General features: G+C 35.8%; 2 protein-coding genes across 2 annotated transcripts in view; both read right to left on the bottom strand.

Annotated features, from left to right (window-relative positions):
• LOC144433963 (ciliogenesis-associated TTC17-interacting protein-like) overlaps positions 1–2,480 on the bottom strand; it is a 46,961-nt gene extending 44,481 nt beyond the window's left edge. The window contains exon 1 of the mRNA XM_078122381.1: positions 2,264–2,480. Coding sequence (XP_077978507.1) covers positions 2,264–2,364 — 101 coding nt within the window. The 5' untranslated portion in view covers positions 2,365–2,480. The remainder of the gene's footprint in view (positions 1–2,263) is intronic.
• Positions 2,481–11,630: 9,150 nt separating this feature from the next.
• LOC144433652 (stomatin-like) lies at positions 11,631–13,515 on the bottom strand. Its single transcript, XM_078121998.1, has one exon. The coding sequence runs from the start codon at positions 13,417–13,419 to the stop codon at positions 12,574–12,576; it is 846 nt and encodes a 281-aa protein (XP_077978124.1). The 5' UTR covers positions 13,420–13,515; the 3' UTR covers positions 11,631–12,573.
• Between the last annotated feature and the right edge of the window lie 4,266 nt (positions 13,516–17,781).

Here is a 17,781-nt window from a genome sequence, read left to right as displayed (position 1 = left end):
AATACATGTCATATACAATTTGTATGACAAAACACTATTATTCTGTTAATGCTTTCTCCTTTTTTTTCTCAAACTATACATGTTATTAAAGTTTAAACCTGCTACTCTGCACAGACCTAGAGTTGTAGAGAAACGTGAAATGGTACAAAGTACAGAAGAAATATTGCCCCCCCCTCCCCCCACAATAAAAAGGGATCTTAAAATTGTGAAGCGTGGTCACTGTAAAATCACAACAATTTCAATTGCTTTCTAAGAATGGATTATTCAAGTTGCAACAGTATGTATGTACATTGTAATACAAGAATGTATGTATTTATGAGTGTTCTACAAGAATGATTTATTGAGCTGGACATACTTCATCCATCCATCAACTTTTAAATCTCATGCCCCCCCCCCCCCTTTCTTTGTAATAAAAAACATTATAATAACATAACAATTGAAAATATAACATTCATGCTGGCTACAGTGACTACATGAAAAGCTTTGCTGTGTTTGCCCTAGCAAATCATATAGACACTACCATACAGATCTTTTACAAAAAATATTTGATTTACTGACTCGTCTGTCTGCTGATAATGACTCAATCAATACATGTTGATAAAGTTCCAAGAGGTGCAAATGAGTTGACCTTTTGGATAACCCAACTCATTGATGGTGAAATATTGTGCCATACTTGTAAATTTCAAAAGTTAACAACTCATTCCACTGTGTTCTTCACTTGTGTTCATTATAGCATTAAAAAGGTTACTTTCACATACATGTAGATTTATTACAGAACATGGTTATTCTCATATTGGTCAACACTGATCAGTAATAAGCCAACACTTATAAAATGTAAACCATTGAAAACAACGGTCTCTATTTTGATAGATGGACTGTGCCTCAAAACTATGCTACTGATCAGTCCTATTGTACTTTATGCACTTGATTTCAGTCTGCTCAATTACCCAATGAATATTCATACCTACTAATATTTTTATCAATAACCATCCAGCACTATGATAATCTAGAGGCTATCCATTCACATTGACACTCAGTGAAGATCTCTACAGTAAACTTCTATATGTATTATAATACAGAAAACCTGGTTGGCAATAATAGGTATCAATTCTGGTACCAAAATATACCAGTTTTAATTGTTGTTGTTGTTGTTTTGTTGTTGTCGTTGTTGTCGTCGTCGTTGTTGTTGTTGTTGTTGTTGTTGTTGTTTTCTTCTTCTTCCACAATGATATCCACTGTTAATCCAGGCAAAATAACCCAAAATGTTTAGCTACTGACGTTCAGAAACTGCATACAGAATTTTCCTGAACTGAGAAGGTACTCTACTTTAAAAGTCTATCATACCATTCTAACTGTGAGTGGTTTATTTTCCCTTGCCAAAAACATGCCTGACATTTTGGGTAATTCAGAAAATAATCAAGGCTGTCAGCAAAATATTACACTTTACAGCGCAAATTTATAATTTTTCAGTAAACCTGGATCAAGCTCAATTCCTTGCAAATGTAAATAGATGTCTAGAGTTTGGTAACAGTTAGACTATTTTTAAGGATGTTTTTCCTGAAAAATATAGAAAATGCAGTGAAACACTGAAATATAGCATAAACTGTACATCATACCTCCCCACCTCATGCACCCACCCAATCACACCAGCAGTATTCCCCCCTGATTTGAGCCAATTTAAGACTATTTTTTTATGATTTATGTTCACCTGAACAAAAATGTTAATAGTGGATATTAAGTTCCACAGCTTTTCTTTCGGTAATTTAATTTCAAAAAATGAAAATACCTAAAAATTATACAAACGTGTCAAAATGTCTCATTTTTAATTTTTGATAAATACACATTTACTATATGACAATTTCGAATTAGAATTACAAGATGTGTAACTTCAGCCAATTATCCATGGAAAAATGCTTAAGTTACCAACTGAATATGTGAACTACACTCGGAATAGTCTGTGAATTTGCCGATAGTATCACGCTCTATGGGCTGGAAGTGGAATGCCATTACTAGCTACATGTAGTAGCTGTACTGTGTAGGCAACAGTGGCGTCGGTGACGACGGTAATCGAGATATACATGTCACTTTGAAAACATGGACGTTTATACATTTTTCACAATAATTTACCACTTATTAAAGACTGAATTCTTCATTAAAATAATTCAACTCAAAGGGGAACGAAGAATACGAAAATGTCAACCCGTACCCAATAAGCCCTATGAACATTATTGTTTTGATTTTTGTTGATTGTGGATTGACTTACCCGGCTGCTAAATCTGCCTGACCATCGTCTTTGAGGGGTATCTCTACGTCGGGACTTTCTCTTGCAATTTCTTCGGGTGTTTCGTTGACTTCTTCTTCCATTTTCAGACTTGAGCAAACCTTGCCCTATCAAAAAGCCGTTAGAAACAGATACTGTAGCTGGGGGAATGCCTCACACCTGTGTGTTAGCCAACTCGGTCTGCCGTGCATATACAAAATGGCCGCCTTACGTCACTATGGTTTTATGCAAATTTCATGAATATAGGTCGTAGGTTGATAGTGACGTCACTGATAAACTACATCTCTTCCAATACATCCATGAGAGTTGCTAGTCAACGGGCAGCCCAAGGCAAGTATAATATAAATTATAGAAATTAATAACAGTAATGCATACTCTAGCAGATGAAGCATACACAGTATATAGGCTTCAAATCCTTAGGCAACAAGTACCAAATAATTGATCCCCTTGTTCATGTTCATGTTTATATAGACTGGGAAAGTGAAAGATTCATCGTTGTGGGCGCTCCACACATTGCAGTCATGTGTTGTGAGATAAAATAACCCTCGTAATGACTCGAGTCACAGACAGTTGCAAACGAAATCACACGAATTATAATATATGTAATAACAATATAATAATGATCATCTTTATCTGCTTTTTGTATTGGATATCGACGCACAACTTGAAGACGAAATTCGTCATATGTAACCTGTACGTTAGCTCTGGACTCATATACTACGAGTATAAGCTTACGGTGCGGGGTTTCGACTCGTCTGAAGGGGAGAAGACGAGTCGAAACCCCGCACCGTATATATCCAGAGCTATCTGTACGTATACCTGCATACAATTCTTTCAATTTGTATTTCTTTCGCTACATAAGTTTATGATATTCTTGTAACTTTTGCAACTGCTTCCGCATTTGCAATTAAAACCATCAGATCTTAAATGAACTTTACTCGAAATATAAATTGTATTGCCAAATTTTAACAATACTTCATTTATGGTGCATAAGTAAAAGAAGAGCGTGAAATGAGAAAGCTTGAGCAATTTTCACAATCCCTAATCCCTGTATTGTTTGCCAAATTGATTTTCTTCGCCACTATTCCAAAGAAATAAGACCTAAGTTTATTATAAATGTCACAGACGTATTTATCTTGCAAACGTAATAAAAGCCACTTATACTTCTGTGTCTGCCTCGTTTATAAAGTGTAGATGTCCTTTTGTTTTGTGTTAATATCGTTTTGTGATTTACCGTACAATTCTATGTACATTCATCATGTCACCCGGACTCATCTGTTAATTTCTCTTCGTCCAATAACATCCATCTTCAAATCCTAACATCGAATCACTTCCTTGCTTCTACATATCTTTATTAAACTTTAATCACATGATCTTTCCCTTATAAGTATGCGCGGCAGGCTAGTTAAGGCAGAAGTGCATACGTGGCCAGTACGGCTACACAAAACTAGTGCAACTGTTGTGTGTTTAATTGCAGTTGCAGTCGCAGAATAATGTACGGTCAACTACAAGTTCTGAGACGTGTCGTTCTTGGTGCATCCACCACACCGTGACATAATGCTAGTTATCCGTCATTGACTCAACATAATTTTTTTCTCATATAATAAATACATTCTGATCTATTTTGGGGTTTTATTTTCTTACACAGTTTTGATATTTTGCTGATAAAAATGCAAAGTTTCAAAAACCCAACAATTATTGTTTTGTAGTATTTTAAATTTCACTTGTTTAAAGTGTAAATTTTGAAAGAGATAACCAAAACTTGAAGATTGTGATGTAACATTTATCACATTTGCTAAGAAAATAAAAACCCAAAATACATCGGAAGGTGTTATTGTTTTGTTTTTTCACCCAAGGGTAAAGTTGCAAGGATTTCCTATTTTGTATGGTTTGTTAGAATGAAAGTATTTCCTTACAACTTAGCCTTGAAACTGTTCGTGGTATTTGTGGGTGGTTCCGACCTCAGGCAACTATATAAATTTTCTATAGTCACGTGGTATGAGTTTTGACATGTATATGATCTAAGCTAGCTGTCAATGATAACGTTATGTTCATAACTAGGGCAATTCCATCATATAAAATTAAATCAAATCAAGACTCTCCGCTTCGACATCAAGGTATACTCATGTATAAATCATCTAAGAAGCAAAATACCTATTACTCTGACAATAATGTTTTGACATCGGTATTTCAGGCGTTTTTAGATTATTATTATTGTCCACTTTAGCTTCGTACAATCATACACAACTTCCAGAATGTCATTTTTCCACAGATATTGCGTTACCATATTTATATTGGAATCTGTTGGATATGATATGCGTGTGATTTGCGCCCTCGTACGGCGATGTATGACACGACGTAAATTTGGCATTGCCGAAATGAGTTATTCTACTACTTGAAAAAAATATTACTAAATCAAAAAAAGCAAAAACGCTTTTTATGAGGCATTTTCCTGCGAGAGGGCACTCCTTTGGTTTTCTGCAGTTACAGGTATTTTGTTGTGTTTGCTTAGCTTTTGAAAGTATGGCTTTATTATGACCGCTGAGTAATTTACCCATGTTGTCCATGCAACTATAGCTCACTTTAGTATTATTACGGTTGAAGATTTTATGCAGTACACTGGATATAGGGAAATGCTTGTCGATGAGGTTGAGAAATTTTCTACCGATGTTAGTTGAAACGTGTTTACTGTAAGGTGGGTTGAACCAAGTTATATTACGGCTGCGATTCCGCTTGCGTTGAGTGTGTCTTGTTTGGTCAAATTTGAGGGTGTGATTATATCCTGCTTCATTGAGTGCATCTTGGTAGGATGATGTAGTGGCGTCGAATAGTTGTTCATCACTGGAAATGTTGGATAGTCGTTGGTTTACCGAGCTGGGTATGGTCTTAATTATGGGTTTAGGATGGTTTGATTTCTTGTTGACGTAGTGGGTGGTGTTATTTGGTTTTGTGTACGGTCGGTATGACTCGTCACGCAAGTTGAAAGTGACATCAAGGAAGTTGACAATTTTGATACCTTGGTCGGTGGTGATTCTAAGGCCGAGTTTCTTAAATTCTGAAGTTAGCTGCTTGGCTACTTTGTTGGCTTTCGATGGTGAATGGTTACGGAGTACAGCTAGGCCATCATCCCTGTATAATCCTACCTCATTATCAAACATATGTTTGACTTTACTAAGTAAGTAGGTGCCTATAAGTTCGCAAGTTTCTGCTCCGTCATAGCAGCCCATAGTAATATCAAATAGGTAGGGCGGGTTAGACTTGTGCCATGGTGAATCATCGTGGAAAAGTAGGGTTTTCTTTGTATGCATAATTATTTCCTTTTCTTCGTTCTTGATATCTGTAAAATTTGATGCGAAGTCAAGTGCTTCATCTAGAAGTTTCTGGGTGATTGATATATATATATATATATATATATATATATATATATATATATATATATATATATATATATATATATATATATATATATATATATATATATATATATATATATATATATATATATATATAGTTTTGGTAGTACTGGAACTCTTTCTTGGGTGTAACTCGGAGTTTCACGCATATTGCGATCATCAGACATCTGGTTTCTACTCTCGAGGTGCGCTGTATATATAGAGTGCAGACAATAGAAATATCATCACTATTGTCTATGTGTTGGTGGGTTGTGCTGTGTGTGTGAAGGTGTTAAAAGTTGGTTGTTATTGTGTGAGGTATTGGGTGCGGACAAGTCGGTGTTGGCGGGTTGCTTACTTCGTATGCAAGCAGGACTAAGAAGGGACGACTTACTCCGTATGCAAACAGGACTAGGAAGGGATGACTTACTCTGTATGCAAGCAGGACTAAGAAGGGATGACTTACTCAGTATGTTGTTACATGTCGGGCTTTGATGTTCCGTTAGTTAACGGGTTTAGTTTAGGTGATAGATCTATTGAAGTTGGGCAAATAAAACTTATTCTCGTGTCGGTATTTAGATATCAACTCAGTTCTTTTGTTTAGTGTGGAGTTTTTGTCTGCTTTAATAATGGTTAGTTTTTCGGTTAAACACAGGTTGCATCGTTTTGTTTTATTGGTGTATGCTTTGGCATACGGAAAAAGGCTCGTTGTTTCTTTTTAGTTTCCAAATGTGCTTTGATAGTTTTGTGCTGTTTTCGTGTTTTTCATGTTTGAATGATTGTTTCAATTTGTGGTTGGCGTATCTCTGTTTGAAGTTGTTCTCTGTTAGACCGATATATACTTTTGTTTGGTTTTTTCCATGGACGGTGGCTTGGTATATGATGTTTTCCGTTTGGCGTTCGCCGTTCAAAGGGCAGGTGTCCTTCTGTCTGCAATCACATGGTTTTTTATTGGGTTTAGTTTCGCTGTTGGAGATGGTGGCGTTGTGCGCTTTGATTATGGTAGCCATGTTTGGCATGCAGCTTTATCACACGGCTACACTCCGTCCACCAATCAGGGTACAGGATTGCCGTAGATTATAAGCCATAACCCACTCTTCACTAGTGCCACCTGACAGACTTGGAATACATGCAAATTCTATTGTTATCGCCGTGGTGATAAGTAAGATAATGAACTCGTTTGGTTGATTATGCGTCAAACACTCGGGGCTACGCCCCCTCGTGTTATAACGCATAATCAACCAAACTCGTTCATTATCTATCACATAACTGACTTTGACATTGTTTCTGTTGCATATTTTGTGTAACTTGTAACTGTCTGCTGGGAAATGTTTTGCGATTACTGAGGTTGAGGAATCGTTTGCCTACATTGGTGGCTACGTTTTTGCTATATGGTGGGTTGAACCAGATGGTGTTTCTATTTCTGTTTTTCTTGTTTTTCTGTGGTGGGGTGCTAGCTGGTGTACGCGATGTTCTCTTTGTAGCCGATGGTTTTTAGTGCATTTTGGTATAGTGGGGCTACCTGGTTAATTGAAGATGTGTTCGTCGGATGATATGTCTTAGCAGTTTATATATATATATATATATATATATATATATATATATATATATATATATATATATTGTTACATACATGAAAATATAGTAAAAGATATTAACTGATTTTAGGTTGATAAATTTGGAAACAGGCGAAATTCTAATACAGAAGTACAAATGTATCGATATAATGGATCCTATTGTTTTTGGCCAAGCACTTTAGCAAAACCAACACACAATTATAACTACAAAAGGGAACATTCCAATCAAGTACAAAGACACGTGAATAACAAAAGAATACAATTAGAAGAAACAATGGAAAATGCTATTAGTAGCGAGAACAATAAGTATCTAAAACCTAATCTCCGGTAATGTTATTATAGCTTTTGTTAGTTATAGTATCAAGTTCAAGTTAGAGTGCTGGGCTTGAAACAAAGGGAACCATTATATTAGCTTTCAAAGAAGAGACTGGATGTCTGGAGACATCGATGTCGGCTAAATGTCAAACAAACTTATTACAATTTCAAAGGAATAGAATTTGTATGCATTCATAGTCGGCATTGACTGTCATAAGAATACTAGTATATTGTTATAGAAAGTATTTGTTAAGATGGCAACGAACATTGATGCGTGGCAATGATAATTTGAATATCATGTGATCATATGTAAATATAGTAAACTCCCAACCAATCGGATGTTTGAAACGTCTCGACGCCGGATGCAGATTTAGAATAAGAATTGAGTTGTGATATTAATATGCGTTGCATATCGAGAAACGCCCCTTTTCTGGGCTATAAGATAGGATAACTATTGTAACCAGATATGGAGAGAGATGGGTGGAGTGATGGATAGGAGCTTGGGACTTGTTGGGTAGATTTTATATCTCCCGAACCTGTGTTGAAGTGGTGTTTGAGCCAGTGCTGAACAATAAATCATCTTGTAGTCATATTTTGGTCTAGTCCCTGTGCAGTGATTCTGAGAGTACCTCTTGCTAGCTAATTCCCTGCTAGAAGTTAAGTTGCTATATCGAAAGAGAATACCATTAACGAACCCATAGCAACAATATATATATATAACTCGGTGAGTATCAATCTGCTAAGACAGTGCTCTATACCGCAGTGGCAGAGCGTAATATATATATATATATATATATATATATATATATATATATATATATTGCAAACAAGTGGCAGGGAACTATAGACCTGTAAGTTTGACACGTGTAGTTTGTAAAATAATGGAAAAAACTTATTAGAAATTCCTTGTTTGAATACATGAAAGCGCACGAATAATCTGTTCAGTATTGCAACAACTTAAAGTTATTGACAAATGGACTGAAATATTGGACAAGGGAGGCTGTATCGATGTTATTTATTGTGATTTTGCTAAAGCCTTCGATAAGGTTCCCCGTAATAGACTTGTTGATAAACTGAAATATTACGGTATTGATTGATTTGATTTTCTTCCTGATAGAAAACAAAGAGTGGTAATTAATGGAGAATATTCAGAGTGGTAAAATATCCTCAGTGAGATACCACAAGGCTCAGTCCTGGAGCCCATAGTTTTTGTTAATATAAACGCACTTCCAGAGACAATTACATACTCTGAAGTATACATTTTTGCAGGTGATACTAAGGTATTCAAAGGTATTTTTGTGAAACAGACTGACAAGTTACAGAGTAATATTGATAATATGTTCGACTGGACAGACAAGTCATTGTTGAAATTTCACCCTGGAAAATGTCGGTCTATGAGAATTGGTTGGACAAATGTGAGTGACAGGTCCATACACGATGGTTCACGACAAACATATTCTGAAAAAAACTGTCAGAGGAGAAAGACATTGGAGTAGTAAAATAAAAAATAGACTCTCCTTTTAATCACGTGTCGACTAAGATAAACAAGGTTAATCAAATCATGGGATTAATAATGAGAACATATGCTCATTTGGACACAAGTACATTTGGAATGTTGTACGATATTAACACACTATAAAACATAGTTCCAAGCCGAACGCAATAAGGCGAACAATAATAACACCGAGTGGTGTGAAAGGGGACTAAACAATTAAAGCTTTTACTAGAGGTACATTACGTGTCATATCGACCACTATATCTTAGCATGGTTTATTTTCAGAAATCACGTTACTGGTTATTAATTGGTCTTTCTTTCCTCCAGTACAATATGCAATTGTAATCTGATGAGTTGTGAAATAGTGTTGAGTGTGCCTACAGGTATGTATCTGATAAATAATAACACGTGCCAGCGAGGGCAATATCACAAGGGTTGGCACTCTTTACCAAGATTGTGATGATGCCCAAGCCGAAGGCGAGAGCATCATCAAAATCAGTGGGACGGCTCCTTAAGAATGGTGCCGTAAAACAGGCTGTGGTTTGCGACGATGTGATTCGATTCTGACCAATGACAGCTTGTGTAAGAACGTCGAGGTGTAATAACAAGGGTTATAGCCGTATGGGGAATACAAGATAAAGAAGGCGTAATTGAAATGACCCTTCACTTAATATCGGAAACTATACTTTCTCATCCCACATGTGATACCTTTACTCCCCCCCCCCTCAATCTGTAATTCTTGGGGGGAGGGGGGGGGGCTTCCACAACATGGCAACAGTTTACAGTGAGCAAGCATTTGCAATACTCTATGACGATGTTGGCAAGAGGCGACTAATCAATTTACGGAAAAATCTGGAAAACTATCTTAATCCTTATACTGTTGTCTAGAAGAGAAAACGCGAATTTAGAGCTGTATTGTACACACAAACACAAACACAAACACAAACACAAACACAAACACAAACACAAACACAAACACAAACACAAACACAGACACAGACACAAACACAAACACAAACACAAACACAAACACAAACACAAACACAGATAGGCACGGACATGCATAATTATATAAAAATAAAATATAACAAAGGTTCTAAAATTGTGCATAACTAGGGTATCATCAGGCAACAGATGTCTTTTCTTTATTTGGAATTCAATGGCTGCATTTTTTGCATTATATATATATATATATATATATATATATATATATATATATATATATATATATATATATATATATATATATATATATATTATAACATAATATAAAATGAGTATGTTGTACATATGCAGTACTGAACTCAATTTAACAAATGTAAAACCAGTCATGCACACGTGCCATATTTATTAAAGCTGACCCCAGTGTCCTCTAGCACTATTTGCATCAACATTTCACTATGTCTGCCGTGGCCCTTTGACATTAACCTACAGCTACTAGTACAAGCTGAAGGCCTCTATATAAAGAGCGACATGACTCAAAGCGATGTATGACAGTATGTCCATTTTAGGTTTTCAGTTCCATCATTAATATTGCAGATCAACTGGATAGCAAGCGTGACAGATGATACGTAAATTAATATTTCAATGTACTAATTGCACCGCTCTACACATTCATCCCAGTACACTGAACTGTAGAGTTGACATTACCATGACGATATGAAGGACAAACTCTGATGATCATATTTACACCATTGTGGTAATGTTGATACAGTGCTCTGTGTCTGAATAAATCAACTTGTCAAAATGAATGCGTGGTATCACGCCACACTCATTTTGAAAAATAAAATACGTTCGAAGCATTTGTCAAATGCTACAAACAGCGCTGAAGGAAACTAATAAAATTTGCCTTCAAATTCAAATGGCTATAATTATATAAATGTTAAATGCCGAAACACCCTGTGTATCTTTGACCTCAATACATATTATTATCATATTTAATATTATACACCATTGTAATGCAAACAGCAGTAATTGACTAATTGATCGATAGTTTGTACAATCATTAAGCAGTTGAAAAAATTGAAAATACCATCATAGGTTAATATCATTGTTACTATTAATATTAAACTGTAAACAGCTGCGTGGATACCGCGATACGAAAGCTGTTCTAACTGCGTTTATTGTTGACAAAGTTGAAAAGTTGAAATATTCAGTACACCTATACTAATCGCAAAGCGACTAGACTGCTGCAATTTTGCTGCGAGCTCCTTCATTGGCCCCGTGGGTCAAAATCTAACTATCACAAACTGTCTATGGTATTCGGAAACACGAGATATCCCATGTGTAATTAGATATTCCAACAGGCCAAAATGACTTCCGAAATGGTTAGTGAACATCTATTATGGGGGCGAGGTGAAAAGGTAAACAACATGGCGGTCAGCATCAACGTAGAATAGGCTTCTCGTTGGCATCCATACTAACATTATTACGATGTGCGTACCGGTTGAACCAAATATTTTGCTGAAAATTAGCAAAGACATTGCTGTTGGACGCTACTAAAAACGGCAAGGAAGTGCTGCAGATATAATGCAATTATCCAACAATACTCTAGAACTTGAAGGTTGAAAGATTTATTTTATTATAGTCGTACAAACATGATATTTGACACAAATGTGAACAGTGACTGTGAGTGAAGTGTAAAATTAGCAAAATGTTATATATTTCAAAAATGGCGAACATTGTCACTGATAATCACGTGCATTACTGAACAAACAGAAGTAAACACCGAGACAGCTACATATTTATAATATAAATAAGGTTAGTGTACATACACATAAGTAACAGTCGATCAGTCAGTCATCATCACAGTGGCAGTCAAATTCAAATTCGTGTATAAAGGTCATTTGTATTCATAAACTTCCGTATTCCATGTGTTGTACACATACATATTAAAAACATTGAGAAGATTGGGATAAAATCACACTGGATATATAATACAAGAATGTACAAAGTTACCCCTGAAATCAGAATTCGTAAAAGGCTTTGCTTCAAGTAGTAAGAATCTCGTACATATTTCCACAAAAAGACAGTATTCAGCTGAAAATCGTCACTACATAAAAGATATAATTCTCTAGTGGTTTTTTTTTGTGTGTTTGTCAGAAAGTCACGACAAATTGGGTAATCGAAACATACGGTCCAATATTGACTATCTCCAGATCTACAGATAAAGTTGATTTTCTTTGTCTGCCTGGGTGATTGACGTGACTGTACTTAACATCTCGTTAGGTCAATGTTGAAAAATTACATGCGAAGGCAATGTGGTAGATTAATTCACAGGTAAAAAGTGTTCAGGGTCCTCCATTTTCACTAAGATACTAGTACATTATGTATTATGTTCGATTTCATAGTACAAAATTCACTACATATAAAAATCATATCCATATAGTTCAAGGGTACCACAAATTCGTCGCGAATACTGAGGGAATGATCTATATCTTATATGTATATACAATATGGTGCCATACAAACGACGTAAATGTACTACTACTACTAGTACTACGATATAGTTTACTATTTATTCGCCAATCCGCTCAACAGATCGATAGGTAATGGGAAAATGATCGTCGAATTCTTCTCGGCAGAAATAGAATTGAGAGTTTGGAGATACCGCAGTTGTAGGGCAGATGATGATTCGCTGATGACATCGGCAGCTTCCTTTAGAGCACGCGAAGCATTTCGTTCGCCCTCTGCAGCAATTATCTTTGCTTTGGCCTCTCTCGAAGCCTCAGCCTCGGCGGCCATTGCTCGCTGCAGTTGGATGGGTAGACGTACGTCCTTGATTTCGACGCGCTCAACGTAAATGCCCCATGGATCGGTAGCCTCATCCAAAATCGTTTGCATATGTTGGCTAATACTCTCTCGATCGGTCAATATGTCGGCAAGGTTTTTGGTTCCAAGCACGTTTCGCAGGGTAGTTTGAGCAAGAAGGCGGGTTGAGTGGTTCGCGTTGACGACATTTGCGATGGTCATAGTTGCATTGTTCACTCTGTAGTAAACAACACCATCCACGGCTACGGTGACGCTGTCTTTTGTCAAAACCTCCTGTGGGGGGACGTCGAAGGACACCGTTCTCAGGTCCACCTTGGTATAGTTTTCGATACATGGTAATATAAAGAATATACCTGGCCCTTTGGCACCACCTGGTAGAAGGCGACCCAATCGAAATATGACAGCACGCTCATATTCCTGCACCACCTTCAAGCAAACACACAGGGAAAATGGCAATGTGATGAAGAATAGAAACCACGACAAAGCGACCAAGACCCATCCACAACATCCGATAGAACCACCAGAATTATCTCCACCAGCTACAATGAGCGAATCACCAACACTGGCTTTGCTACTACGGTCTGCCATCGTTATGTTTTCGGCCTGCACCTCCTCTCGTCTGAGAGAGCGACTTCACACCCGTTGATTTATGTAAAGACTAACAGTCATGGGGTGTGCGCGTGACGTCGAGACCTGATTATATGGAGTTGTTTTTAGAATCAGACTCAAATCCAGATCCACAGTTTCAATATGAATAGTGATATCATTGCAAGCGATCATTATGGAAGAAAGTACATATAAAAATCATTTCCTTTTATTGTTACTGGAATATTCATCACTAAGGTTGTGATATGCAAGAGAAATGGCTGGATTGTGATCACTGAACCTGAAGGTGAAAGTCAAGGTCTCAAAATAGATTGTACACCTTACAATATAGGGAATCAGGGAGAGACACTTGAATGGAGTCTCCATGTATTAAAGTTGTTGAGTTATACAGATGATTGTTCACTACAAATACAGTCACCATTCAGTTTAAAGGTTATGTGAGCACCAAAAGTAATGCATATATTATTATATATTTCTTTTCTTCTCCTATTCTGTATTAACTTTGGAAAGGCATCGTTTGGAAAGAAATTGACAACATACAAATCCTAGACTGTCTGCAATATGCAAAAAAATTTTTGGACCAATTGCGTCAAATGTTTTCAACAATAACTGCAGAATAACATCTCCAGAAACATTCCCACCAAGTTTCAACCCCATTCACCATGCAATTTCAAGAAACAATTTTTTGACCAAAATTGAGATTTTTATAGATAATTTGCATATCACTGATGAGATCATCATTAAGATACATAATAATTTAGAAAAGGATGAACATCACTGGGTAATGATTTAGGTCAGCTGTAACCTTTTGTCATTGTATCCTATTGTTACACAAATTTTGTTTACAATGTCAAAAGTAAATTTATCCATATTTGCAAGAGAACAACAGGCATATTTCTGAATTAACTCGCCAAATCCTTTGAAACCCGACTGGAAGGTACACTTACTTGTCTAGTAAAACTAATAGTTTCATTACTTCTATCCTTTATTTTATAATCACTATTAATAGCAGTGAGGTTTGCGTCCGGTTCAGAGGCAGCTGACACAAATCTGTGTAACTGTGTAAGCTGCAGACAGGTGACAACAGTTGGCAAATCTAACTTTTCCTTGTTTGATATCAGTTTAAAATGACATACATTAATGATTTGCTTTAAAATATATATCATAGCTGTATATAATTATCCAGTGAAAACGTTTAAAATACCAGATACCTTTGATACATTACTAAACATCAAGATTGATAATGTCTACATATGGAATGTCGTTGAAGTGTTTTTACATGTTTGCAGTGAAAAATACCTAACTAATTTCCATAGTTATTTGATAAGTAAGCAACTAATTTGCATAGTTATTTGATACCTCAGAACTTGCAATGGTCAAGAAAAATAGTGAAATACTTTATGAACCAACAAAAAAATGTTCAAAAAGTGTGTAACAACAGGAAAGACGCATATGTGCATTAAAACAAATGCATTTATTTGCCTATTTTCATCAGGAATTGGTTTTGCTTTAGTATCTATTTTATCTCAATTTATCTCATTTGCATAGCCAGCAGTGAAAATACCAGTTTTATTTCTGACTGTACATCGACGTACACAGCGGTACATATGTAATAAAAAGAATGATTTAAAGTCACTCTGAAATAATTATCACAATTCTCCCTAAACCTGTTCATTAGAATACAAAATACAATAAAAACAAATTCTTAACACTGGATGTTTTGCACATTGCCTTACATACTGAAAATAAGTCCATCATGTTGACCTCAGCTCGGCTTAATTCGGATTTCCAAATGTAAATCGAGGAATGCATGGATGATGAACAACGTATATATAAACCATAATTTAAAAAAACAAAGATATAATCTCTGACCATAGTGTTTGTATTAACTCAGACCACAGTGTCTGAGATATAATCGAACCACTAGCACACATTTGAATGGCAGACTAGTCTGATTCAGCAATGCACATCGTACATGGGTACAAAAAGGTCAATCTTTACACTTCAAATTTTGACGATTCGACTTTTATTCTGCAATAAATGTATTGCCTGATAGAACAAATTCCAAAACAAAATTCATCAATAACCAAATAAATCAATTAACGCTACACCACATCAACTATAAGGTATACTTGCGATACAAAAATCAAACACAATAACACCTTACTGAACATGTCAACACTTCAACTAATATTATATTATAGCATTACCAATTCCAGTGAATATTGTGACGTCATCGCTGTACATTATTACTGATAATGTACTCCATTATTGGGCATCGCGGCCCCGGAACGAGTATAACAATAAAAGCTTATTTGTTCTGTTTCTTCATACGACTAGGTATTTTTTCGAAATGTATGTTGTTACTCATTTCCACTGTTTAAAAATACAACGCATTCATGGAACAAATTTGTGTTCACAGCAGTTCATTGAAGTGTATATGTGTGTGTGTGTGTATGTGTACGTACGTGTGTCGCTATGATTAGTATTCAGCTTCCGGGCCGTACATGGCAGACGATGTTCAGCGCTGTGTATATTATACGTTGTTTTGCATTTCTCGGTCTACAAATTCACTGGAATTGGCAAAACTATAAAATAATAACAATAATGTATGCCCTCCCAGTCCATAATGGACTCAAGCAAACTTTGCACTCCATAATGGGCTCGCCTGTCGCCTAGCCCATTATGTCGTTCAAAGTTTGCTTTCGTCCATTATGGGCTGGGAGGTTGTACATTATTGTTTAAATATTATAATCTAAACAATATCTTAATAGATATAGTACCAATTTCCATTTTGATTGACTATTTATGTATTTTTGCTAAGTAGCTGATACTATATTACTGTCACAGTTTTCCTTCAAAACTAATTAGATGTATTAAACCCATAAAGAGTGATTTTCCCATATTCCATTTCAGTTTTTATTTCGATGCTGGGGAGTGTGGAACATCATTTATAAGCTTAGTAATATGTATGTTTTTATGGAAAATTATGAAACATTATTGAATGAAACACTAAATGACTTTATCAAGATGAATCTTGCCCAAAGCATACACATGTAACAATCATAACATATACTTTATCATCATCATTATCATTATTACTACTAAAGATATAAGGATAAAGGGTAGCCTAGCATCGAGTCATGTGGGGATTTTGACTATTACCTCCCAATGAGACAATACTCTAACTCCTCACATGATTTGACTCTAGGCTAGGACAATGGTAAAATGACAAAAATAGCCCTAATAACCAATGCTTTATATCAACACAAAGGAAATGTACATCTAACTTGTAGTCTTTATAAACTGATGAAATTGCATCACAGCAATATCTGTAATGCTATTCAGAGACAGAATATCAAAGACACCCCAGCCCAATCACATGAATGTGTTTCTATAGACTTATCAAAGTATCAAACCTTTAAGAAATCTGATGTTTTAGGTGATCACAATTGTTGGTTCACTGACTCAGGAATGCAGCTAAGAAAGCTACACTGTTTGACAGTAGTGGAACTTCTGAAGTATACAGGTAGACTGTAAGATACATCATGCCGTTCAACCCTATAAATCAGTTTTCTCTTCTTTTAGTGCTGGTTGATAGGGTGGCATGACATGCAATATTTTACAGACTACCTGACGTCCTGACTTAGTGATAACAATTTGTCATAATGCAATGACATTGTTAACTTTGTGTACTCAATAATACCGCCAGTCAATCAATCACTATAGTAGTGATATTATTCTGTGGATAACTCTTTGCAAGAGCAAGCCTAACTATGGTAAGAAACAGACTGTCAGATATGTCATGTTGTTCAGCCTTATCAGGCTTCTTAGTGTAGCACAAATGTCATATCTTGCAGACAAGGCAAACCATTTTGAAGTCAAACATCTGAATGGTTCTGCTTCAGTAAGTTTCAAAACACATTTGTTCATACTAAATATAGAATGGCCATTACACCATTCATTGCCATTAAAACCATTGTCTTACACATGCATAAGTCAGAAAAAGATCTTCACTATGGCATATTTCTGATATTTAAAGTATGATTTAATATCAAATTTTAATAATTCACAAGTCACTTTGAATCAATATACAGTATGTAAAAAAATAAGAAAAAAAGAAGTAACTATTATTATTACAAAACATTACTTTGTGTTGCATTGATTACATTAGGGCTTAGGAGAGTCCTTCTCTCATACAGTAACATTAGATTAACATATTTATTAATGCAAACTTGCTCAAGGCTCCTTGCTTTTTTCATTCTTTATTTGAACAAATAAGAACATAAACACAAATGTGTTTTTTGTGTGAATTGATAACCTGACAGAGCGATTGTGAAACAG

Source organism: Glandiceps talaboti, chromosome 4, assembly GCF_964340395.1.
Source record: "Glandiceps talaboti chromosome 4, keGlaTala1.1, whole genome shotgun sequence".
In the NCBI taxonomy this organism is placed as follows: domain Eukaryota; kingdom Metazoa; phylum Hemichordata; class Enteropneusta; family Spengelidae; genus Glandiceps; species Glandiceps talaboti.
The sequence above is the reverse complement of the archived record's forward strand: the minus strand, read 5'-3'. Positions and strand labels throughout refer to the sequence as shown.

Coding starts and splice junctions, on each gene's coding strand:
- LOC144433652 (XM_078121998.1), bottom strand. CDS start 13,419: ATGGCAGACCGTAGTAGCAAAGCCAGTGTTGGTGATTCGCTCATTGTA.